The following is a 25,246-nucleotide window of genomic DNA, read 5'->3' on the forward strand; positions in this document are numbered from 1 at the left end:
CCCGCAACTTCCAAATCTGATGTGTGATTCACAAATATTTCTAAGAATCTCCCAGCTTGACACTGGCGTAAGCAGCTCTCAAGAAGGAGGAAGATGAAGAGTGTGGTCCTTTAACCATCAACACACAGAAACAGAAATGCTGAATGTTGTAATGCACAGGGCCTGTATACAATTTATATACCAACAGCAGCAGCAACATTTTTAGATAACCTCATGAATGCATTATAAAATTTGTAAGTTTTAAGATTTTATTACATTCATAACTCTAAATCAAATCAAATAAAAATATCTTACCTTGTTGTCATGTACTCAGCTCTGTGACCTAGAAAAGTTCAATAAACAGGAAACAATAATTTGTAGGCCTTAGGTAGACTTTTTTTGTACCCAAATTATGTTTGGTAAATTACTTTTAATCTTAACTTTCATGTTCCCACCAAAAGATATACAATAATCAGGGTTTTGTGGTTATCTACCACCTCCACACTTACATTTAAAATACAAACACAAACCATGTTATGGAACAACTTTTAAGCAGTCTTCCCATAGACTCAAGAGTCTCGATAAGGTAAATAATTTGAAGTAAAACTCCAAACATTATCTTTTGTTTGTGCTCATGTGTTTTTGTGGTTAATCAGCATGGAAATAGAGCTGCACCAAGATTAGATTACATTACATATCCCCTTAGGCCTTGTGCTTAAACCTGTTCAGTGCTGAAGATGCAGAGTTCTAGATGCCAATGGCTTGCTGGTGAAAGATTCTTTCCTCTCTTTTGTCTGTGTATTGCAGGAAAAAAAAACCAAAACCCAAACAACCCTACCACCAGGAAACACTGCAAGGAGCTGTGGAGAATTCTCAAGAAGCAAATACCAGAGTCCTGAAAGGTTCCTGGGTAACCTTTGCCCAACAACAGACCAGCAAGTCAAGATGAAAAGAAAACTAATGAAACAGTGGAAAGACCATGGCGTGGTAAGTTGCAGCTATCCCAGTTTTCCCAAAGGGAGATTGTGCCCTATTAATTTATTAGAATGCTTTGAAGATATCAGTAAAATACTGGATAAAGCACAATCAGTTGAATTAACTTATTTAGATTTTCAAAGCCCTCTGGGAAGTTTCTTCACAATGGGTGACTACAGTAACTAAACAGCCATGGATTGAGTGGCAAAATATTGTCATTGATCAAAAACTAATGAAGAACAGGGAAACTGATTGGAATTAAATGGTCTTTTTTTATCTTGACAGAAGTGTAATGGTCATTAAGCCTCCCCATTTGGACCATTTATATAATACATAACACATTTACTACTGTCTTAGGGAGATCACAGCAGCTAAGGAGGCAGAATATTGTCCAGATGACTGAAATACTTTTGTATCAAAACTGACAAAACTGTGAAGCCCTTCAGAGGGGTTTAACCATATTAATGAACCAGACACACAATGACAAATGAAATTCAGTATTAACCAGTTCAAGTAAGATATCAGGGAAGAAAGAATTAAACACCTATGCATCTAGAAGAATTACAGATAATTATACTGAGTCTGAGCATCACTCTGAACATCACTTGGGCTAGTTCTAAATAACTGCTCAGTCTGAAAGTGACACCAAAAAGTTTTGTCAGGCTGCAGAAACAATGAAAAACAGTGATACGCAAAACATCTTATTATGTGGCAATGTCCAGGTGCATCTGAAATACTGCACAGTTCTGAAAACCCTAATCTGAGAATATGTTTTGCAGTACCAGAATAGTGGAGATCACCATGGAAGGTGGGACAAAGAATAATCTCTAGAGAAAATCTCTGGCAGTAATAAAACCTGTAAAGATTGTTGCCATCTATTTTCGAGAAGTGAAAAAGAGGACAAATAACCTATGACAGAAAAAGGGTAAGCCAGGGACTTCTCCCTACTCATGTAACCAAGTGAAGGTCACTGAGACTAAGAATCTCAATAATGAATCCTAATGAAACAAAATTGTTAGAAATACTGAATCTGGAGGATTTTAAACAAGTCTCTAATATTTAACAGATTAAGGCAAAAACTATCTGGGATACAGGGGCTATTTCTTTTAGCACTGCTTATTCTCTTTTTTGCATTTCCCTTTGATTTCTTTATTCAACAGATGAGCCTTGAGTCAGAATAAATACGAGTATCATTGTACTTCCTATGTTTAGTATTAATTTCATTAGAGTATTTCTCATTTACTTTTCCAAATGTGTAGATGCAGACTCAGCACAGAGCACTCTATCTCCCTTGTGCAGATCCTGATTAGGTATCTGCTGTGTCCATAAACACCAACAGACTGCAGTAGGCAGGTGATGAAGAGGAACAGAAGCCAAATACTGTCAACATTGTCGACACCAAACTGGAATCTGGATTTATTTAGCCTGTATCCTTACACTGCACAGATTGGAATAAAAGCAAGGGAGAGTGCCAAAAGAAAAATTGCAGTTCAGACAATCCTCTCCTCCTTCCCGCATTCTGCCTTGCATTACTTGATAAAGCACCCTGTGTTAGTTGTCTGCTCTTGCTGACATGAGAGTTTCCAGAAAAGGCAGTTTGAGTGGAGCAAGGGTGCAGTTCACTTCCTACACGTTCACTTCTACACTACCTACAGAAAAAATGTTCATACTTCCACTGCAATTCTATCCTTTCAATAATCCCCATTCAAGGAATGTACAGAAGCCAGGTCCTCCTCCCCAGGCATATGTACTTCATGTCTCAATAGAAGGAGGTACTTGAACTTCTCAACTTGTGAGAATGGTGGCTTTTGCTCCAAATATCTGCTTTGAATGTAAGTGTGTACATTTGGGACCCTGTCTGCATGTGCTGCTGTGCTACCACGATGTGACAACTCTGTGCAAAAAACACTGTGGGCAACACAGATGAACTGCTGGGGGTTACAGCTGGTGGGTCAGGGGGAACTCTTCACACAGAACAGTCCAAGCATTCCTGAGCATGGCAGAACAGCCCAGGCAGAGTCTGATGGCAATTCATCACTGAGGTGATTTCCTTTCCTACACTGTTTTCCTTATTTCTTTCCAACATGTATTAAGACAACAGATTCTGTTCTGCCTTTTATCTTTCTTCCTTCAGTAGATGATCATGCATTTTACTCGTCTTCCAAAACAACGTTCATTTTATTTTTCCAAATACATTTTCTGTGAGCCTTAGGAGGGAAATTTTCCTTTTTTTTGACTAACATCAGCTGCACGTTGTTTTGTGTGAATAAATTGCTCAATGCACACATGAAAATAAATCCTATTAAATTAAAGCTTCCATGAGAAAAAACATAATGAAGTTAGTTGTCTAAACCAGATACCATCTTCTAGAGTCCAGCCTTGTAAGAAAACAGTTAGACAGGGGCTTTTTTTGGGTCATAGTCACTGAACTGTTTGTAGCACTTTAGGCTTCACCACAACTGGATTGTGGAGCTGGGCTTTTGTATTAAAAGCAAGAAGAGATCTGATTAACAACAGATATTTGGCAGTAAAAGCAAATGAGCTGACAAAACTCACTCTTTGGAGAACAATTTCCTTTCTTGAGTCTGAACTTTGAATTATAGTCCTTAACCTTCAGGAGAGGATTTTTACTCTTTGTAGTGTAGTTCACTTCCTCTCAAGTCTGTAAGAGTCTGTTTGACTTGCAGATGTGAGTCTCCTTTTCCCTTTTGTCCATGAGGAAGTGCGTGCTGGGAGGGCTTCTGAGAGCTGGAGCTGTGCATCATGCCTGATCATTACTGCCCTAATTCAGCTTTATTTCATTTGTTCATGGGCATCTGCTGACTTGTTTTTATTTTTTTAAGAAGCATTTTCAAAAATTGTGGGCAGTGTTTGTCAATGGATAATTCTCTGCTACTGTAATTTGTAATGCAACAATTTTATATGCAATAATGATAGTCCACAGAACTATGCACTCAGTTTTCACTCAATCCAGTTCATAGTACACAAATATTTTACAGAAAACCTTCAATTATTTCTATAAGAATCTCACTACTGACACCAGTGAGGTCAGGATTTCACCTTTTACCTTTCATCAATGCTCCACTGAGTTCTCAGTCTGCAAGAAGGACATTTATGTTCATGTTTCAGTAATGTGGCACTAGTAAGTCCGTTTTGAGAGGTTGATCTCAAAATAATTTTGTATGCTTAAAAAAATATCACTCTCCTTCAACTCTTAAAAAAACCTTAAGTCAAGAGAAATCGTTAGGAAGTAGAAACAGTACATTTGTCACAGCTCTGAAATAATCCTGCAATGACTGTGTCAGACACAAGACTTTTCATTCAACAGTTCCATTTCCAAATATAGTCACTTGTCTAAATGCCTGTGCAGTGGAAATTAGTATCTCTTAAAGAAATAAAATCAATTTACAGTGTATACTCTTACTGCACCAAACCCATGAGTGGTAAAAATCAAATCTGTACTGACTGAGTAAGCTTTAAGTTTTGTAATTTTTTTCCTGCATACCTTTGGCATTTCAGTGGGCTTATTATATAGTCTGGAAATACTTTTTGGTTTACTGTGTGGTATTTACCTTCTCCAAGTGTCCTCTGCAGCAAGTCATGTTTTGCTTGAAGTTTTGTGATGAGATTACTACCTTCCATATATTCTCTGAATTTCTGTAGAGATGCAGATCAATCTATTACTATGTATGACACATAAATGCCAGGAACTTCTGTATAATGTTTACTTCAGGTGTTTGGTTTGTATCACATGAAGGAGGAAGCAACCAACATACCATGAAATAGAATTGCTCTGTTTCCTGCTGGTTAGCTCTTCTTTTTGCAATGCTGGGCTTACTCAGGTATGTTTCAGAGACTGTTGACTTCACAGACTCTGTTGAGCGACTGTGCTGGAAACACTCTGATACATCATAGTCTTCAATGGTGACCATATCTTGTATTGTCTGCAGGGTAGCCTCTGTTGTTTTCTTAACCTGGTGTTAAAAAGCACAGTTTGTCAAATGCAAGATGAATATATGTCAGAACAGCATAGAGGGGAAGCTCAATATTTGAAATAATTCTCTGGTATACTCCCCCAAACAGGTGTATCAATGAGAAAAATTAGCTGTACTATAACAGATATTTATATAACAGTAGAATTACACAATTAGGTTTCCTATCTAGCTCTCCAATCCACAATCAGGGATATATTCTTGTGTTGACTCCATAGCACTCTCAAGCATTTGTTTCCTGAAATCAGAATCGAAATGTGTCAAGATTTGATTATAGTACCTAATCTGGAAGGCAAGAGAAACGAGACAGTGCTCTGAAGGGCCAAGTCTCCCACGTGAGGTCAACGTGCCTCATTGATTTGTGTACATCCAAGGATCTGGCTGCCAGATCAACATCACCTTCCAAGAGTAAAGTCTGTCACACCATTCTGCAGAGTGCTAGGGTGAGGAGCACAGTGATGCTTAGGCTGCAGAAGTGGAATACACAGCTGGAGGAAGGGGCTGGAGAGAGAACAATTCACACCAGCCTCACACTCAGTGGAAAGCAGGACATGGAGAGTGGGATAAGGGATGCAGTGCTTCCACAAGGAAATAAAGTAACTGGTGAGATTCACAAGGATTTGATTTGCCTCCCAGCTCTGCTTCAGGAGAGTCTCTAGTAGAGCCAGCTTAATCAAATTATGCATGTTTGCACACACATCTCCAGCGTACGTAAATATCCTTTCTGTGCCTGCCAACATTTCTCCCCATATCCTCTGGCACTTCACTTTACTGAAACAATCTTTCTCCTTCCTTTTGTCTTTGCTACCTTGAGATACTTTCAGAATTCAAGGTGGGATTTTTAAAAGATGACTGTGCTTGCCTCATGGACATAAATTCTTTTTTCTAGGTATTCAGCACATAACACAGAACAAGAAAAACTGGAATCCTGAAAACTTAAAGTACACCAATAAATTAAATTATCCCTATGTTTGAATTTAGGAACAGATTTGCATTTAAACTGAGGACCTTTAACACTGCCTTAAATGGGATAAAAGTCCAATTTTTACCCACAAGGAGACTTCTCTCTGCTACCAGGGCACAGCTCTTCCTCATTTTACAAAAAAATGCACTTTATTTTACTAGGTGAACTATTTCCATCACATGCATTCAGTACTTGTGTTTATAAATTGCTGTAGATGAGAGCATAAGAGATTTTGACTCATCTAACACAAAAGGCAGTCCAAATTCCTTGTGCTAGAGAAGTAGCAATTTGGGGACTGGACAGAAGGTGGTCACAGAAGACTGTAACTGTGCTCAGTGGCTTTCTGCAACACTTTAAAAATATGTGCTAAAACAAGTTTACACTGAAGCATCTGCAAAACACAGAACTCAGTAAAGTGAACATATGGACAAGTGAAAGATGAAGTTTCCAAATCTCTTAAAAGCAGACAAGGATCTACTTCAGCATGTTTGCCACTATTTGGCCTTTAAAATTAAAACAGCTCATTGAGATTGAAGCCATTTCAGGGTCATTTGTACACTGTTAACAAAAAACACCACAGAAAACATTAGAAGTAGAAAACAGTAGAAAACACCACACCTTCCAGAAAGTGGTGCTCAATGCATAGTCCTTGTAGACACAAATCTTACCTCCTCATTTTCAATTTTGAGTGTGGCCAATCGTGACTGTAGTTGCTGATACCGAAGCATGAGCTCTGCTTGCACAGTTTGCTGGGCAGTGACCTGACAAACCTAAGGAAGGATCAAAAAGAGTTGTGAGACACAAGGAATTAAAAAGACAGTCAATAGTCATTGGTTGCTTTCTTTAAAGCTAGGTGAACTCCTGCCAAAGCTATTAAAACTAGATGAAGCAGGTAATAAAATTCATCCATCTAAATTTATAGTATTTATGTGTTACAAGGTGTGGAACTACATGCTGCATCTTCTGACTACAGAGCACAGCCCTGTACCGCTGCTTTGCAGTGCTTCCCTTTCCCACAGAAATGCAACCCCTGGAGTATACCTTCAGATAAAAGATCTACATGGGTGATTCTGCATTGTGTTCTGCTACAGGCCTTTGGTGCAGAACAGACAGCTGTACCCTGTATTCTTGAAATCTCGAGCACAGATCCTATGAGGAGAGGCTGAGGGAACTGGGGCTGTTCAGCCTGGAGAAGAGGAGGCTCAGAGGAGACCTCATCACTCTCTACAACTCCCTGAAAGGAGGCTGTAGCCAGGGGGGGGTTGGTCTCTTTTCCCAGGCAACCCTCAGCAAGACAAGAGGGCACGGTCTCAGGTTGTGCCAGGGGAGGTTTAGGTTGGACATTAGAAAGAATTTCTTTACTGAGAGGGTGATCAGACATTGGAATGGGCTGCCCAGGGAAGTGGTGGATTCTCCATCCCTGGAGATATTTAAAAAGAGACTGGATGTGGCACTCAGTGCCATGGTCTGGTAACTGCAGTGGTAGTGGATCAAGGGTTGGACTTGATGATCTCTGAGGTCCCTTCCAACCCAGCCAATTCTATGATTCTCCAGATGATAAAACAGGGGAGAAAGAAGGGGGAAAGGCTGTATTTCAGCATGCATAATTTGGAGCAGCTCTGCAGCTGCTCTCGAATTGCATCCACAAGATCTGTTACAGGTGAGGCAGGTATTGAAAACTCAAAGCCACTACTTACACCAGTGCTGTGCTGAGCACACTGTGTCCAGCATATTAGGAGCAATGACATTATGAGTAATACAGAATATAATAACACACAACAGTTTTTACTTGAGAACTCTGAAGAAATTGAGAACAGTGCTGCCACTTTTGCAAAATTCTGACCCACTTCCTTTGGGGTAGCAGTAACATCATTTACCAAATTATTTCTTTTTAAAAGGGGATAAATTCTCTGTCTCAGTGTACAGAAGCAGGAACAGTCACTGTGGGGATACTTATCAGTATACAGACCTCATCACCCATATGAGACTGGAACTCAAATTTCATTGGTGGACAAAAAGCAGTGGGGTACATTTCCATGAATCTCTGCTTGTCACTTCGTGGCTCCAGGCTGTCAACTGCATTTTCAATGATGTCTAAACCCTCATGCCTGGAAGTTTCAAGGTTATACTCTGCAGAAAGGTATGTTCTTAGGGCTCTGTTCAGACTAGCATGGTATCCAAGATCGCAACACTAAAAATACAATAAAGGGAAAAGAAAACAAATTAAAAAAGAGGCACACCATTCCAATATCCCAAGCCACAAATCAAGGCTAAATTCTTCTGTCTGGAAATTCTTCTGTTTTTGAAGTATTTTACAAAATATTTTCTAAACTGAAATACTGAAGACAGTAGGTATTTAGTATCCTTATTGTGTTGCACAGATTAAAGGATAGTTCTAGAAAAGTGCTAAGTGAACATGCATGGCAAGGTATTTGCATTTCTTAATCAGAAACAGATATGCAGTCACTGTATTTACACAAAAAAGGTCTGAGACTACACACAAGTGGGCTCTTCATTATTATTGCTGTGTGTAACCCTTGGATGACCTCTTTAAACCCACGTTGACATAACTCCACCATCTAAGTCAATGCCAGCACCAAACTGAAAATGAAGCAATTCCTGTTCACCATGTCTGTGCTTAAACAAAAGTCCCCACCACTGCCTCTAAGTGTAAGTGACTCACATAAGACACTTTTTTATGCAATAGCAATGATTTAAGATCCTTTCCCCTTATAATGAAAGTGCATTTAACTGCAATTTACCTTCTTTCCCATGCTCAAACAGAGCCAGCAATGCACATCGTGTCGCTAAATGCATAAAGTCATAAATTTATGTATTTTTTTCTAGGGGTGAGAATAACACCAGAATGTAATTGAAACCTAATTGGCAGAACAAAGTTGTGTTTGTTCTTGAATTTTAAACATCTGCAGTTTGCATTATTCATGATTGTTTAATATTTTAGAGGAACAGCTGAATGTATTTTTTAAACGTCACAGCTGCAGCGTATCAAGCAATTGCTTTCTTAATTCTTCCCCCACACTACAAAGTAAACAATATCCTCAGCTTTTGCTCAGTGAACTTCCAGGTAATGTCAGATGTATTGCAAACCTCTCTGTCACCCCAGCAGTGGCACAGCAGAGTTCTCTACCAATTGCATACAAAACAATGTTCTCTATTTGGAGAGATTTGTCCCAGTCAGAGGCCTGTGCCTGGCCAGGCCCAGCATCAGGTAGCTCCCTGCTTTAGGGCATCTCTCAGCCCCAGCCACCCATCCTGGGTGCCCACCCAAGGTTTAAAATCATTCTCCCTGGCAGAACTTGTGAGTTAAGTGAGGCAGTTGAGTAGAGAAGCAATCTGAATGCAGTCCACTGTAGACTACGTTTATATGCATGAATCCCTCACAGCTATCACAACTCCTTAGCACTCATGTGATCCTGTTCCCTTTCCTTTCCTCTTACTTATTAGAAAAAGGAGAGAAAAAAAGAGAAAGGGAGACAGACAGATGCATGCACTGCATGGGAAAGCATTTTTTAAGCTATTCACTATACCTAAACCTCTATGTAAAAGAGAAAGAAACCCCTCACACATTGACTAATAACTAGTGACCAAACTGCTCTCTGGTATCTGACAACAGAGGGCTGTTTAACTAACAACAAAACTTCCAGAAAGACCAAGCTTTCAGTCCTAGTGACTGCTCCAGGTCGTTACTGCAGGTAGGACAGTGGATCCCCCAAAACTCATTGCTGAACCATTTTAAGAAAAAAAGATGTCATGTTCAATCAAACACACATAGGTTAACCTCTCTCTTTTGCATTTATAGAATGGAAACCTGTGTGATGCTTACTAAAAGAGCCACTCAACTTGTATACCAAAGCACATCCATATTTCAAAGACCTTCAGCCTAAAAAATATTGTTTCTAAAAAGAAAACCCTCTCGGTGTTTTCCTCTTGTGCTGTGTCAAATCAGATCTCATATTTAATTCACTCCCTTGGATGAAAAAGACAGACTAAAAGTGCTGATAAGAAAGTGGATCAGGACAGCTGTTTTATTTCCTGTGCATTAGCTTCAGAGAGACCTCATGGAAGATTAAACTGAGAGGAAATGAGAAATAGAGGGCAATGCCAGGTTTAGCATGGCCAACTATCCATGTATTATAAAACTACAGGCATCTAGAGCCTGAATTTTGGCTCTGGAGGATTAATCTGAGTATTAACAGAAAGCTTATTGATTTATAGTTAGAGCTGTGTGGATTTCTCATCCAGATTTTTATAAGTTGGAATATAAGATTTCAGTCTTTATGCTGTGACAGCACCAAGAACTTATTTGTTTAACCCTTAATCTACTCAGTAACTATCACCCTGGTCATCATTTGCAGGTGATGACAGCTGCAGGGTGACAGATGACGGGGTAAAAAATACAGTCTCTCAGCCAAGGAGGATTTCTTCAAGTGCAGCAGAATATCCTGTCACACCAAGGCACTTTCTTGCAGTGCCAATGCCAGCAAAGCAAACAAGAACTAAACCCAGAGCCTGAACTAATGCCTTATCACCAGTGGCTCTTTGAATGGAATTTGAAATGCCTGATTTTGAAATTTTGCTTCAGTGATTTAAGTAAAAATAAAATTTGTATGAGTAAAGCTATTTTTTAAAGTAAAAATAAACACTCAGATATCACAACTCTTATTTCTGCCAGACCACAGATCACGTTCTCCAAAATTTGGAGGCAAAGATAATTTTAAATGAGGAATGGATCTGTCACAGTATCAAGGCATGGCTACTCAGAAAGAAGAGTACTGTTTTAATCTGCTAGTACTAGTGATGGTTTAGAGAACGAGTTGTCTGTAGTGGAGATGGCACTTTGGGTATCAAAAATTCAGACTCAAAAATTAAGGTACTGCCACTAAACTGCTGCCCACATCACATCCTGCCTGGCCATGGCTGGAAAAAAAACATCACCTCAAAAACAACTCATCTGGTGTTGCACAAAATACATTATGTATGCAGACACACACACACATACACGCACGTATACATGAATTTCAGGAAAAATATGTAGATTTGTAAAAGATTTGTAAACTCCAAGCAAGCGACCACACCATGAGCCAAAACAAATATGAATCTCTGAGTCTCAGTAATCAGCACACCAGGCTACAGCCTGATGGTTCATGAGAGCTGCTCTCAGTCTATGGGCTAGAGAGATGCCAGTTGGTGCTGCAAGACATGAAGATGAGAAATGAGAGGATGCAGTCATAGCCTGTGAGTTTTATTGCATTTCTGGAGTCATAAAGGCTTTTCGTTGGGCAAAGTGAAGGGAGATGAGTGATATGTTTGGGATATGTGTGAAAAATTAATTTTGTAATTTGCATTTTTTTCTTATTTGGAATTAAATCTGAAGCAGTCTCAAGAGCATTTACTGTCTTTATTGCTCCCTAGAGCATATTTAGGCTCGAACAAAACAAAATGCAGTGCTTAGCACAGAGCTTTAACCAAAAAAGCAAGCTGCTCTTCATTTCATTTCAGGAATAATAATGAAATTCTAATGTCAATGGAGAGAGAAATTAATAAAAAAAAGCCTTAACCTCTGAATAAGTCACTTTTTAATCATCCTGTTACACAGACATCAACATTCAAATCAAAGAGATCTGTCTGTATTTATCATATTTATGAGAACTTACGTAACAAAGATTGTGAGCCGCACACACTCTACCCTAGTTTTAAACTTGGTTCTATGAATGATTAACAAAGAACCTTTACAGAATAAATTAAGTTCATAATAGCTAAATGTTCCCTAGCTTCCTAAGCATTCAAAGCATGCAGACTGCAATTAGAGATTCAGAAACTCCACTCTAAGAAGGACCAACACATGAATATTTTATTTATTCTAGCAGCAGAACTAGAGTCAAATTGTTTTGATCACTATTTCCTAGCATTTACCTTCAGATAATGAGTGCAGGGTAAGTCTGAAAAAGGTCCCTACCTTCCTCTTATACTCAGATAAATCTTACAAACTCAGTTACATGGAAATCTTGAAGTAGATGAGTAATAGTATGTGCCATATGAACAGATATTGGTACTAATAGTCAGATTAGCAGAGGTGTGTACTGTTGCTCCTTGGAAACCTACAGTCTTACATACTAGATAAAGTTTATTTAATTAAAGCTAAAAAGTAATTTTTGCTATTTTTTTACATTATATGAATAATACAAAAACCAAATCGTGCCCTCAACTTGAACTAGATCCTACCATATAGTCATCAGAGAAGAAATATTCAACAGAAAATTCAAATTCCTCAAGCACAATATGCAGAAGACAGAAATATATTGTGCTTATCAAATTCTGTTTATCCCTCTACTTCTCTGCAAATGCTTGTCACATCCCTCAGCTCACTAAATGCATTAAAACATTCAGCTAAGACTCCAGCAGTAGTTTTATCTCGCTTTTATCACAACAGCTTAAGATGAGCAACACATCATCATTTAAAGTCAGAATCTCAGAGCTTTTTAAATGAAATTAAGGAGCTGAACAGTTCAGACCTAGTTCAGCTGGGGAACTGCAATTTAGGGTTTTCTACGTAAGCCTCATAAATCAAGTTGAAGTGGAATCAAAATGAAAAAAATATAATTTTTTTTTTGTGTGTTTGTGTGTAAAAAGAATATCCCACAGGCTTTCCCAATCTTGTTACAAAATATGTTTTTAACTGTTCACTGCATTCCTTTGTATGTTTACCCAATTTTTATCAGAGATATTTTTCAGTAATGTAGGAAAACACTCAGTTTCATTTATGGGCAACACCAACAGGTCAAGGAGATCCCAAATCCCTTCCATGTTAACTGGAGTCCAGACAGAGAGAAATAATCCTGTTGTGTACAGGCAAAGAGAGAGCTCAGGCAAGCACGGGAAGGCAGGGAGGCCAATGGGGGTGAAATAGAGAGGGTGAAGAATGAAACTGTCACTATGAGTCTGAAAGCTCCAAATCACACCCCTGCATGAAGAGATTTACAGAATGAGACAGTCTGGACTGGTGCAGCATATGGGCAGTGGGAAGCATGTCTCACATTCCAATGATATAACCTCAAAATCTTGCCAAGACACTTGCATTTACAAAAAACGTTTCCTCTGTCAAGTAGTAAACACTCTGCCTAGATACCAATGCTTTCACAGCATATTCTGATTAAATACAAATGGCTGAAAGACACTTCATTTAAACAAGCTCACAATTGGATTAAGTTGGCTCTGAAGCAAGTTCTGGTTGCACATGTTTACAGCCTGCTCTTACAAAACAGTGATGCAAAGGGCAGCTTGACTCTCCATTTAAATTCCTCAGGGAAGGGTAATTTCTAAAGCCGTTTTGGCAAAAGAATGTCATTGTCTACAGTGGTCTAAGGCTTGGAAAAAGCCATGCAAAGTACTATCATTTTCTTGCATGTATAAATACTGTAGAATGTATATATCTATTAAAAAATAGCACTCAGTAATAGTACTCAAACAGTAACTCTAAAGAGTGTAATTCTCATGTATGAATGCAGACAGAGCCCCACTTTGCTTTTCCTTGCAATTCTTTGTGAAGCTCCTCTGCTCAGCTTTCACTTCTACAGCAACCTTTGTGGACACTGATGACACGATAAAAATCAGATGCATTTCCCAAGCTGAGAAAGCTTTTATCAAGTAGAAACACGAGACATTCACTGGGAAATGTGAGCTCCAAAAGAGAAGGCAAGAGAGAAGACAAAATCATAGAGCTGTAGAATGGTTTGGGTTGGAAGGGACTTTAAAGATCATCCAGTTCCAACCCCCCTGCATGGGCAGGGACACCTCCCACCAGACCAGGTTGCTCAGAGCCCCATCCAACCTGGCCTTGAATACTTCCAGGGAGGGGGCAGCCACAGCTGCTCTGGGAAACCTGTGCCAGTGTCTCACCGTCAGCATCTTTCCAAACTCTGAAGTGGTTGGTCTGGAAACCAAGGAAAAGGGACCTTTCCTTCCTTCCAGTAGCCAGAATTAACTCATAAAGTTCACATTTATCAGACATGCCCTATCTAGAAGCCTCCATATAATCTAAAAATGTCAATAATACAGGTTCTGGAGACCAACTGCTGGTACAAGACCACATCAGTGGTCAATCTCATTCTCCTAGGATGTTCCCACAGAAACAAAAATGAAAATCAGAAACAATTCTCCTGAGAGTAGGGAACACAGGATTGATTATGTCTGCTCTGCATCCTAAATGAAGAAAGAATAAAAAGCAGTGTATATTTGATTCAATGATTAAATGAATGAAAGTAAATTATTTTGAATCATTTCAAATGCCTTTTTTTGAGATAAAATACCACTATTAAGAACACCACCTAAGAAGCTTATCTTGGAAAAATATTTGCACCTCAGAAATCCTGTTATAGTACAAAATGGAAATGTTTACCTTCTTATGTTATTCCTGTCATATTTTCTCTTGCTGCATGGGGAGAAAACAGAATGTTCTAACTTTAAAGGAACGGGCTCAGCATCTTATTGGCACTTTATTTTTGTGAAATGTAGAGGTGAAAGGGAAATCTGCTGATTATACCATACAATAGTACAAATGCTAAGCATATTGCATGCAACCCTTACTTACATATTCCCTTTGAACGTGAAAAAAGCAGGGAAGCATTATTCCTGAACAGAATAAACATACAAACAACTGTATCAATGTCACAATACTTACGTCAATTAGATCTGAAAGGTCATGAATATAATACTTGAAAACAGAAGCATTGGTTGCCTCAAGGGTGAGCAGGTATTCATTACGAGCTTTAATAGATTTCAGCTTGTTTTCAGAGTACTTTGCTTGACGCTAGGAAAAAGGTTGCATATTAATGGATTTTAATTCATTTTTGGTATGGAGTAAAAATGATAACAATTTAAATACACATTCCTTTAACAAGAATGAATCTTAGTTGTCAGCCTGATATGCATGTAACAAGCAGTAACTTAGTATTTTGTTTCAAATGTCACAAACCATATAATAAGAATTATACTAGGAATAAAGTATTCCCTCCTTTGAAATGCAATTAAGGCAAGTTATCTACAACCCACGGCTTGTTTATTATGTATAACCCATTGCTAGTTTATTATGTGTACCTTTTTAACTCTTATTTCCCAGCTGGGTTTCTATGTGTAATATCATGCTAAAGAATGTCAGAAATGCACTGAATTTAGTTCAAATGAAGCTAAATAAAAGGACTATTTACTTTTTCCTTCATTTTTTCAATCTTTTTCACAGAACTCCGTCTCTGGTGCCTTTCTTCTAGTCGAATGTGAAAAACAGGGTCTCCTGACCTCCCAATCTGTTTTTCTTCTTGCTTCTCTGCCTCCTTCAGTTTGCTTTCTGCACTGATGCTCTCTGCATGATACATGTGGTATGTTTTCATGACCTGCAGAAGACAGAGTCAAAGGGGAGTTAGGACAAAATGAAAATACAAAGCTATCTACAGAAAAATCACAGTGCCTTTGAGTAAAACATTCTCTTATAAAGATGGAGGCTGGATAAATTTCTTTGCCAACAAAGACTGAGGATTTCTGGTTGCATCTTTATTTTTTTTTTATATATCTAAAATTCCAAATGTTCAGAGTCCTCTACCAAGCACTGTAAATCGAGAGAAAAGTGTAATATTGTACAAATATTTGAAATATTTGTAATGTAAGCATGTGAAACTGTCTCTTGTCCCACCTTGTTTCTCTTCAGAAGGGCCTCACACCACTGAAATGTTGTGACAAGCGATGAGGCAGCAAGCTACCAAATATTTCTGTCAAAAGTTGTATAGAAAATTTTTTTGTGCTTTTTTTTTGTTGTTGTTGTTTTTGGTTTGTTTTTTTGTTTTGTTCTGTTTTGTTTTGTTTTGTTTTGATTGGAAAGAGCAAAATCCTTTTTATTAAATTTCAGGATCCCTGTCTTTGAATGAAAGCAGGAAATAATAAGCAATAAAACTAAATCCACGTCAGTGCTATAGCTATATCTATCTGACTTCTTCACAGATTGGCTGTGGAAATCAAATGTTTAAAAGCAGAAAGACCCCTTCAGCACTGCAGAAAGGGGAAGGAAGCAGAAACAAAAGGAAGCTTCTGTCTGGGAGCACATCCCCAGCTACCTGGAGGGCTGTCCATACCCTGGAAAGGGGTTTCTGACTGCACAGCCACAGACTGAGCACAATCTCAAACCAGATGAGAGCTGCAGAGTCATCTGATAAATAAGTGGTGAAGATGCTTTCCCTGTAGCCTCCCAGTTAATACCATTATCTCCTCCCTACACACACTCTGGCTCTGCAGCCAAGAGACCTTGGGCTACCAGCCTGCAAATACATGTTTGCACAGGCCATAAAGAGGCAGAGGAGCTGGTTCAGCTCAGTTCTCCCTTTCTTCTGCAAGCAAGAAAAGTGTCAGCTTGGATGCCGTGTAGTGGGCAGCAAGCAACCACAAATCACCTCCTTCTGGTGGGGAGTGCTGTCTGCTCACCTCCAGCACAAAAGACCCTCTTTCCATCTTCCCCTTTTACTTGTTTGGTTTGGTTTTGTTGTCTTAAGTTTCAAGCAAGGAACAAAGAGTGAAGGCATCCTCAGGCAGCCAGCGGCCTCCTCTCTTCTTCCCAGGGTGTCAGAGTGCTCTCTCCAGCAGATGTTATCTTTGGGCTGAGGCCATGCAAGCCACTCACATCTCCTCTGAAGGACACAGCCAGGGAGGATTCAAATGGGCTGTTCTTCCCTCGGCAGAGCTCTGTGTGACCCATGGAGGAGACAGACTGATTTGGGGAGCTGGCTTGAAATGTTGCTAGGGAGATGAGTAGTTTTTCAAACTGAGTAATGGAGCATCCATAGAGTGGCAACACCAGGGACACTAAAGCTGGTGCTGCACATTCTGAAAATGTGCTGCAGCCTGGCTCAGGGTGAATTGACACAAACCAACTGCACCCCATGTCAGGTGATGGCTGAACAGATGCATATTTAAAGTCTTGTGCCACAGGAAGAATGAAGCTTGCAGTGATCTGCATAACCATGCATGTCATGCATATGTTACACACAACTGCATCTGCCACTACTGAATACTGCTATGCTGTTGACACAATTGGAATAGGATTACTAAAAATGAAACAGCCAACTCCTCACTAACTTCCTGTAGTAAAGTAAATCAGTTGGATCAAAACCAGTGTGTTTTATTTTTAAAAACATATGCTTATGGCTCTCTGCTGAAAAAAAATGCAGCTGGCTGGAGCAGGGCTCAGGGTTATTGTTGCTGTTCCTATTTTATAGCTCAGTCATGCTCCAAAGCCTGACCAGGGTGCAGCCCTCTCTATCTGAGCTGCCCCAGCAGCTCCACAGACATGGCAGAACCAGATATTTTGCCTTGCAAATGAGGCAAAATCATGAAGATAAAATTGGCCAAGCTGGGAGTAGCAGGCACACCTGCAGAGCCAAGATCTGCACAATTCTTAGCTTAACCAAACAGCAAGTTCAGCTCCCTGTCTCCTGCAATGTTACCAAGGGCTTTTCTGAAGTTGATAATCTGTACTCAGGGAGTCCAGCTCATGTAGCCACATGGAAAGAATTATTGAAGAGAGAAGAAGTGCACTTCTTAAATAAATTATTTATAAAACAAACCTGAGAAGCGCAGCAAATGATATGGCTCTATTAAAATTGATGGGAGAAGGAGATTAAAAACAACGTTTTGCCCTTCTCTTTAGGCCTTTTAATTCATTTTTTGAGTGCTTCTTTACAGAAGAATTCAGGTGTTTGCTTTTATTGTTAATCTGTTTTTCTGTGTCAGCTGCAGAGACTTTTTAGTTGAAGGGACAAGGCTATCTCACCTGTCTTTAAAAAGTTGCTTTAATTCCCTCTCTCTCAGTTTTTCTGCCTATAAAGACACAACAATACTCCCTCAGAGTTTCCTAACAGCACATCTTAAAGCATCCAACTTCAGTGGTGAAGCAAGGATTTCTTCTGCTTGATGGAAGCAGAAGCACTGAAATTTTTGAAGCGTTTTTTTTCTGAGTGCCATTCTATCCCAGCAGAGCAGGCAATGTGGTTCTGCAGTGGCTGTGGCATTTCAGCCTCCTTGTTGAGTGCAGGAACACAAGTGTGTCACCATCAGCTCTCACCAGGAGGCTCGCATGGCCTCATACTGACTCCACAAACCTCACATCACTCAAGAGCCCTTCCACCCCTCCCTGCCAGCTTGCAGCACCCGATACAGTAACCCGAGTGTCTCCCTGCATCAAAAGTCAGGTTTTGGGTGAGGATGATAGGAGCCTCAAAGTCTCCACAGAGAACTAAGAGGGCTACCTGAAATAGGTGTCCTTGCAATAAAGTCTGCGTGAGTTCTTGGTACAAAGGATGCCTAAGATAACTAAAACTGAAAAAGAAGCCCTCCCTTTGCCTGTGTGCACAGGGCTGGAGTCAGAGTCTGTCACCCAAGCCCTGCTGCTTCAGAAATCAATACAGTCTATGTACAGAGCAGTGATCAGCCTGTGCCTTTGACTTCTGCCCAGTCTGTTATGTTGACAGCATTGCTTTTCTCATGCACTAGTGACATCATTATTTTGCAAGCCTCTAGGGACAGCTGACAGCTTCAGCCTTTTCTCAAGATTTGTCTATGGTTTTTAAGAGCCAATCTTAGCAGCAGCTAAACTCAACTTGAGAAAGCATCAAACAGACACATACAGAACAAGCTAGGGAAATGGTTTCCAAGTATTTCAGTGCACACCTCCTCAACAAATTTGCTCAGAATCTGCATGCTAAGTTGCATATATGGCTCTTACCCTTAACATTTTACCATCTTTTCTCCCTTGAGTTTTTAAAAGATTGTCAGATGCTGTGAAAGATAGCAATAGACTTGCGTAATTCTTGCACCTAGAATTATTGTATGGAGACTTCTGAGACCCACAGATCTCTGATCTGTGAATATGCAACAGATCCATGAGTCTGTTATTCAAATGAAAAAAAAAATTTGATAAAATAAGCAATACTGCTTCTCAAACATCCACCAAACTGTTGAACAACAGACTATCCTATGAGAGTATCCATCACTGGACTGTCTCTAACTAGCCCCCAAAGGGCTTATTGATCATCAAGTATGCTCTGAACAGAGAGAGGCAGGCTGCAATTTTGCAGATGCTGAACTGTCATCATGACATACTCAGTGCTTTTCTGCTGTAGTGAACAAGCACTGTTAAATGCATACTATTCCTTTTGTAAAATTAAACGGTGAACTTATCTCCTATTAATTTAGAAGGTTTATTCTGCAGATGCAGTGATGTAAAATATAGATTTATGTCAGGTAACTAAGTCAGACTACAAGCAGATGAGAAAGATTATGCTATCCAAGCTATGTACTCTCCCCTGTTGTAGGTGACAGACTGTTCCCTTAGTGATACAAACATCTCATTTCATGTGCCAATTTTTCAGCATCGTTCGTAAGAGCTCAGCAAGTAGGCTTAAAGGCGGAAGATAGCACTTATCACAGAGAAGAGCACATTAGAGTAAACCCCTAGATAATAGTTTTATTTAAACCCACAATTGTTATCTGGGCAAATCCATCAAAAAGCCTAATTAGTGCTCTACTTCTGTGGGCTACAAGTGAGGAACATTCGTGTAGCAAGGTGCTGGCTTTCCTTTTCTACATGCATCCTTTTTTCTAGAAAAATTTGTAGGGTAACATACTAAGACTGAATGCCATAAAGATAAACTATATTAGAATCACCATGTGTTACCATGTGCTTTATTTTTACAATAAAACAGCCTAACTAAGAGCCTTTTCATAGCCTTTCACAAACACTGTTCATAGTGTTTCTCAGGAAATTGGCATTTAATGGAACAGTAGTTAATCTCTGTTGCAATTACCATGATTGAAATGTTTCAGAATTGTCTCTGCTAAGTCGTGAGTTCTTATTAGAAGGTGGAGTTGCAAGGGATTAATTAAATCAGGTTAGCTAGTACTTTCCCCCAGAAATAATTAAAATCTTGTGCTGATTTTACTACATGTGTGGCCTCTAGCAATTAAGTAGGCTCTGTATTAGCTATTTTCAGCATCCTGTTCACTTCTGAACCAAGCTCTGATGTGGTTCCTTGAATTGTCACTGATACTTAACTACCAATACAGAATTACTGGTTTCACCTTCTCAGATCTCGATTGTACAGTAAATTTGACATAAGTTTTCCATAGAGAATTCAGATTCTGTGTTATTTCAGCAAAGCAAAAAGGAAATCTGGCAGCAACTACCTTGAGAAATTAAGCAATCAAGATTTGTAAGGAGTAAGATAAAGCAATGGAAAATGCAAGTGGCAGAGCAGCCCTGTCTTAATATTAAATTGTTTGCTTTAGACTGTCTCTACTTCTCCATTTTTCTGGAGGCCTTACATTTGTATTGCTTGTGAAAAGTGTTATGTCAATAGGATTAATGTAGAAAGCCAGGTGGGAGAAATGAAGATGTATTTTTATGATGTGTATCACTTTTCTCCACCATTCGCTCTCATTCTTATTACCAGACCAGCCCTGCATTTTTAGCAAACTTGTCACCTCATTGATTGCCCTCTGCCTGCCTTAAAGGTCATTTATGAATATGCTCTGACTCCTAAATAAATCCAGTGGAGACCTGAGCTCCCTCCACTGCAAAAAAAGACACTGCCTACCTTTTGTTTCCTACCATCCGCTCAGATGTTGCTGTCATAGTCTGATATTTCATCTGATAATACACAGTATTTTAGTTTTCCAGATTAACAGAAGAGTTTGACTAGGAAGCTCTCTCTGTTGCAAAGATGATTTATTGTAAAATCAATAATCTTTTGCCTCTTTAAATCAGCATGTAAGAAACTTTCTAAATTTCTCAGTTCACAAAAAACACCAACCCAGACCTCCTGCAATTTTCAGTTTGAACACTTTTTTTTTCCCCCCTGTAATTGTCAGGAAATAACCTCAAAAGGCTCTAGTTTCAACAGCTTATATCCTTACATAAAACATGGAACTAATTACTAGTCTACATTGGCTGAAAGTATAATAGGGAGAGGAGCATGAGAAGAATGCAGCAGCTGGGATGCTGCAGACCTGAAAATACTTACTGGCTGGCACAGCCAAGAAGTCATGAATAATTAAAAGTACTCACCACTCACAATATACTGAACTTGCACAGATACAGGCTGAGGCTTAGCTATTAATTTGTTTTTGCCAACTTGTTTGGAGTCATAATTTAAGAAATAGTACATAAAATACTGAGAACTGAAAATAAAGAGTCTTAAAATGCATTTTCTCTTGTCATGTGAGTAATATGTAGAAAACGTATGAACATGTAACATAATGTGCAAGAAAACCTTCTCTATGTAAAGGAGATGGAAAACTAACAGTAAAGTTTCCCTTACAAAATTCTGATTATTCCAGTAAAAGCAGCCTGCTTTGCTCACAAGGTGTTAGAACATCTTCCTAAGGCTCAGTTTGCCCACTTCTATTCTGATTTTTTCAACAATCCTGTACATGATGTGTAATTTTAATGAGGATGGCACAAGCCAAAGCCAACACAAGGTAAGTCAACCCCAGGAAGTAAATGAAGACCTATGGTACAAATCTTCTATTTCCTTAATAATTCCTAGTTATGAAAATGGAAAAATTAATCAGATACATAAAGTGTAAGCAAGGAGAAAGGCCTCTTATTAGTGTGCATTTTGAAAGAACAGTTGGTATTTAATACTGCAAAGTGATCTTTTTTTTGACATTTCATTGCAGTTCTGAGCTTTTCCACTTTAAATAAACAGCCAAAATGCTTTCTAGTCTCTCTCTCTCAAAAGGCAGAGGTTCAAACTTTCACAAGCTAAAAAATACCTTTGAGGAGAAAGCTTGTTAAATTGAAAATCTTCAGAACGTGTTCTGAACGTGGAAGGTGGCAAGTCTCCTCAATTCCTCAGTGATTTCTTGTTTTCTTCTCCTGGAACAGTTTATTCTTTGCAAAATCTACAGCACTGTTTATTGACTTGTTTGATATAAAAAAGCATCAAAACCAATGGGCACAGCTCCCTAAGGAGTCAGCAGGTTGTAGATTTGGCCCTACGAACAGGTTAAAAAGGATTTCCTGAGACAGAAGTGCAAGACTAGATTTTCAGAGATGGGCCACAAAGTCACCTTTTTTTCTTGCACCTTCAATTACACGGAAGACTAAAGACACCTGATACAGTGTCATTACCTGAAGAAAAGTCAGTTGATACTCTGATACTTAGGATGTGTAGAACTTACCCATTTAAAATGGTTAGATCAAATCAGTGGCAGTTCCTCTAACCATCCTGTTATTTCCAGATCATTCCAGATAAACTGGGCTTGAGCTACTTGGTGCTCGAGAAGTCTGAAAGCAGGTGTGGGGAAGCCCCAGGTTTGTCTGGCATGATTGAGATGGGTGGGCAGAACTTCTCATCATTTTGGTTTGAAGCAAGCATTTAATCTAGTCCTTAACACCACAGCATTAGGGCAATCCAGGCAAGTCATGTCTTAGACCTTGTCAATGGAGTGAATAATATGTTTGCATGAGTTACTGTGGAGCTGCAGAACTGCTGTGTGTGCTTGAATTCATCTGCCTAAGGATGAATTCATCTGCCTCCTCACATGAGAAGTTAAAGAAGTAAAAAATGAAATATGCAGTTTCTTTACATCGATTATACAGCTATGCCTCACCACAAACACTTTTAGTTTTAGTTTTTTTAATTCTCTTTCCTCATCCTCTTCAACACACTGTTATGCACAACTGTTTGCTTTCTATTTCTGGGGTGTGACCTCAATTCACAATTTTTGCTTGTAAGATAAGGAATGATGATAAGAAGTATACAGATTATTAAGCCCTTCTTCATACACACGCTTAGTTCATTAAAAGCTCTGATATTTTTCCCTCACTCAAAGGCTTCAGAGGTATTTAAACTCCAATCAGACTACATATTTTAAAAGTGATGCTTCGTGAACATACCATTCCTTAAAAAAGAAAAACAGAGCTGAGTAATAGGGACAGATTTCAATATTAGTATTATTTTACTCACTGAATTGAAACCAGTTTGCTTTCTTTTGGACACAAAGATTTACCTCATCAGTCATAACAGTATGACTGATTTTTTTCTTCCCATAAATCATGGGGCAAAGAGGAAGATGACTTGTCCTTTTTGTAGTGACTGAGAAACATATCTCCCAGATTTTCAAAGTTGTAAATAGTTGTTTTGGTAAGGCCAGTGTGATCTTATTCTGTAAGCAGTAAATGTCACACAGGATTAAAAGAGTAGGCATGACATCTCCACATATCTCCCTGTCTTTCTACATCTATGTACACAAGCACACATATTACACAGACATCCTGATGATCATTATAAAGATGCAAGTAGTGGAAATGATGTTATTCTGCACCATATTGTCACTTCACCAAGAACAGACTGTATGGGGCTAAATATGGGTATCTTTAGCTAACCAATTCCCCTGCAAACAATGTAAAACTGGACAATAACAGTGCTTCATCTGAAGCAGATGATTGCATCTTGTCTTGAATTCCCCATTTTGGACTTCCAGTGACTATAACTGGAACTCAGATGGCAAGCTAAGATCTGTACCTTCACTGCAGATGTCTGAAAATTAGATGAAACAAATTACATCCCAAGAAACCACCTTGTAGCAGTAACTTAATTCAAAATGTGCACATGCTCTGTATCTACACCCCTCAGGAAACTTCCTATTTTACGTAAATGTTAAATTCTAAGAAAGGAATTAGCATTTGCTGGAAGCTATAGCATTAAAATTAATATCTGAATAAACCATCACGGGAAGATACAACACTAGTGTGAAAAAACAATACAGAGTGAAAATAACAAAATCCAGTCCTGCAGATTTTCGCTGGTGATTCAGCAAAGTATTTCAGTAAAGACTCATAGAATCAGAGAAGAGTTTTCTTTGGAAGGAACCTTAAAGATCATCCAGTTCCACCCCCCCTGCATGGGCAGGGACACCTCCCACCAGACCAGGTTGCTCAAAGCCCCATCCAACCTGGCCTTGGACACTTCCAGGGATGGGGCAGCCACAACTTCCCTGGGAAACCTGTTGCAGTGTCTCACCATCATCATATTAAATAATTTCTTCCTAATGTCTAGCCTGAATCTCTCCTCTTCAAGTTTTAAACCATTTCCCCTGGTCCTCTCACTACACACCCGTGTAAAAAGTCCTACCCCATCTTTCTTGTAGGCCCCCTTCAGATATTGGAAGGTTGATATAAGGTCACCTCAGAGCCTCCTCTTCTCCAGGCTGAACAACCCCAACTCCTTTAAGCCTCTCCTCACAGGGGAGGTGCTCCAGCCCTCTGATCATTTCCATGGCTCTCCTCTGGACACGTGTGTGTATGTGCATGTCCTCTGTTTTCCTACCCTGGGATCACTGGCACTAATCCCACACCTTGCCAGGCTCTGGAGTTGTGCAGCTGTTAATTGAAACCAGGCTGAACCTTCAGGGCTTACCCAGCCCTGCAGCCCCTCCTGTGCAATGCCTCCAACCTACAGTCACTCATCCCCTGTGGCTGTGTGAATTGTCTATGGCTACCACTACTTTGCAGAAGCTGATCCAATTGTACCACACTGATTTCAGCCCCAAGCTAATAAGGTTTTGTGGTACTGCACCCTAGAAAAGCAGTATCTCAAAAAAAAAAATAAAAAATTACATTGGATCTTCTTTTTGCCACCTGAGTTGTCCTTGAATTCAAACACTCTTTAACCCATTTGCTGATGGGTGCCCAATTTTGGCTAGGTCAAAAGAAAACCACAAAAATATGCAGGAGAAAACAAAAGAAATGCACAAAAATATTATTTGACTGATCTTTCCTTGAAGAGAGATGGTCTCTGATATCTCTCTAAAATTACTTAAAATCACAAAATGTTTCTCATTACAGATATTGTGGGTTTTCTTTGTGGTCCCACAAATCCTAAGGACAGGGAAGGGAGCAGTCTAGAGAGTGTTGTGCAGGGTGCTGGAGTGTAGATATTTCAGTTCTTCCAGAAAGAAGGGTGAACTTAAATGTACAACTTCTCCAACCATAAGGAATCAACAGACTTTTCTAAGAAGTGGACGTCACCAGTTTCTCTTTGTTGTATAGCTGTGTTTCAAACAAAGAGTAATTCTTGTTTTATTCTTTCCCAGAACATATCCCTTCAGAAATATTTTGGGAAATGTTTTTCAGGTAGACAAGGCCTCATCCTCTAGTAACAAGTTGTGTAGATAAGTTTCAAAGAGGAAAAGAAGTTCAGACATAACCTCTCTCAGATATTCCAGTGGGTTAGCAGCAGCTTGGTGGAATGTGTGTTTTTTCCTTGACCTCTGA

At 39.3% G+C, this 25,246-nt stretch overlaps 1 protein-coding gene across 3 annotated transcripts in view; it reads right to left on the bottom strand.

Annotated features, from left to right (window-relative positions):
* Positions 1–25,246, bottom strand: part of SRGAP1 (SLIT-ROBO Rho GTPase activating protein 1) — a 143,033-nt gene that overhangs the window by 35,418 nt on the left and 82,369 nt on the right. For all 3 annotated transcript variants that reach the window (XR_011723898.1, XM_071733496.1, XM_071733497.1), the window contains exons 5-11: positions 15,135–15,317; positions 14,609–14,737; positions 7,880–8,101; positions 6,579–6,680; positions 4,731–4,928; positions 4,527–4,611; positions 295–322 (exon numbers count right to left, since the gene is read on the bottom strand). Coding sequence is in view for 2 of the 3 variants with exons in the window: in XM_071733496.1 (XP_071589597.1) it covers positions 295–322; positions 4,527–4,611; positions 4,731–4,928; positions 6,579–6,680; positions 7,880–8,101; positions 14,609–14,737; positions 15,135–15,317 (947 nt within the window). In the remaining variant the exon portion in view is untranslated. The remainder of the gene's footprint in view (positions 1–294; positions 323–4,526; positions 4,612–4,730; positions 4,929–6,578; positions 6,681–7,879; positions 8,102–14,608; positions 14,738–15,134; positions 15,318–25,246) is intronic.

Source organism: Heliangelus exortis, chromosome 1, assembly GCF_036169615.1.
Source record: "Heliangelus exortis chromosome 1, bHelExo1.hap1, whole genome shotgun sequence".
NCBI classification, from domain to species: domain Eukaryota; kingdom Metazoa; phylum Chordata; class Aves; order Apodiformes; family Trochilidae; genus Heliangelus; species Heliangelus exortis.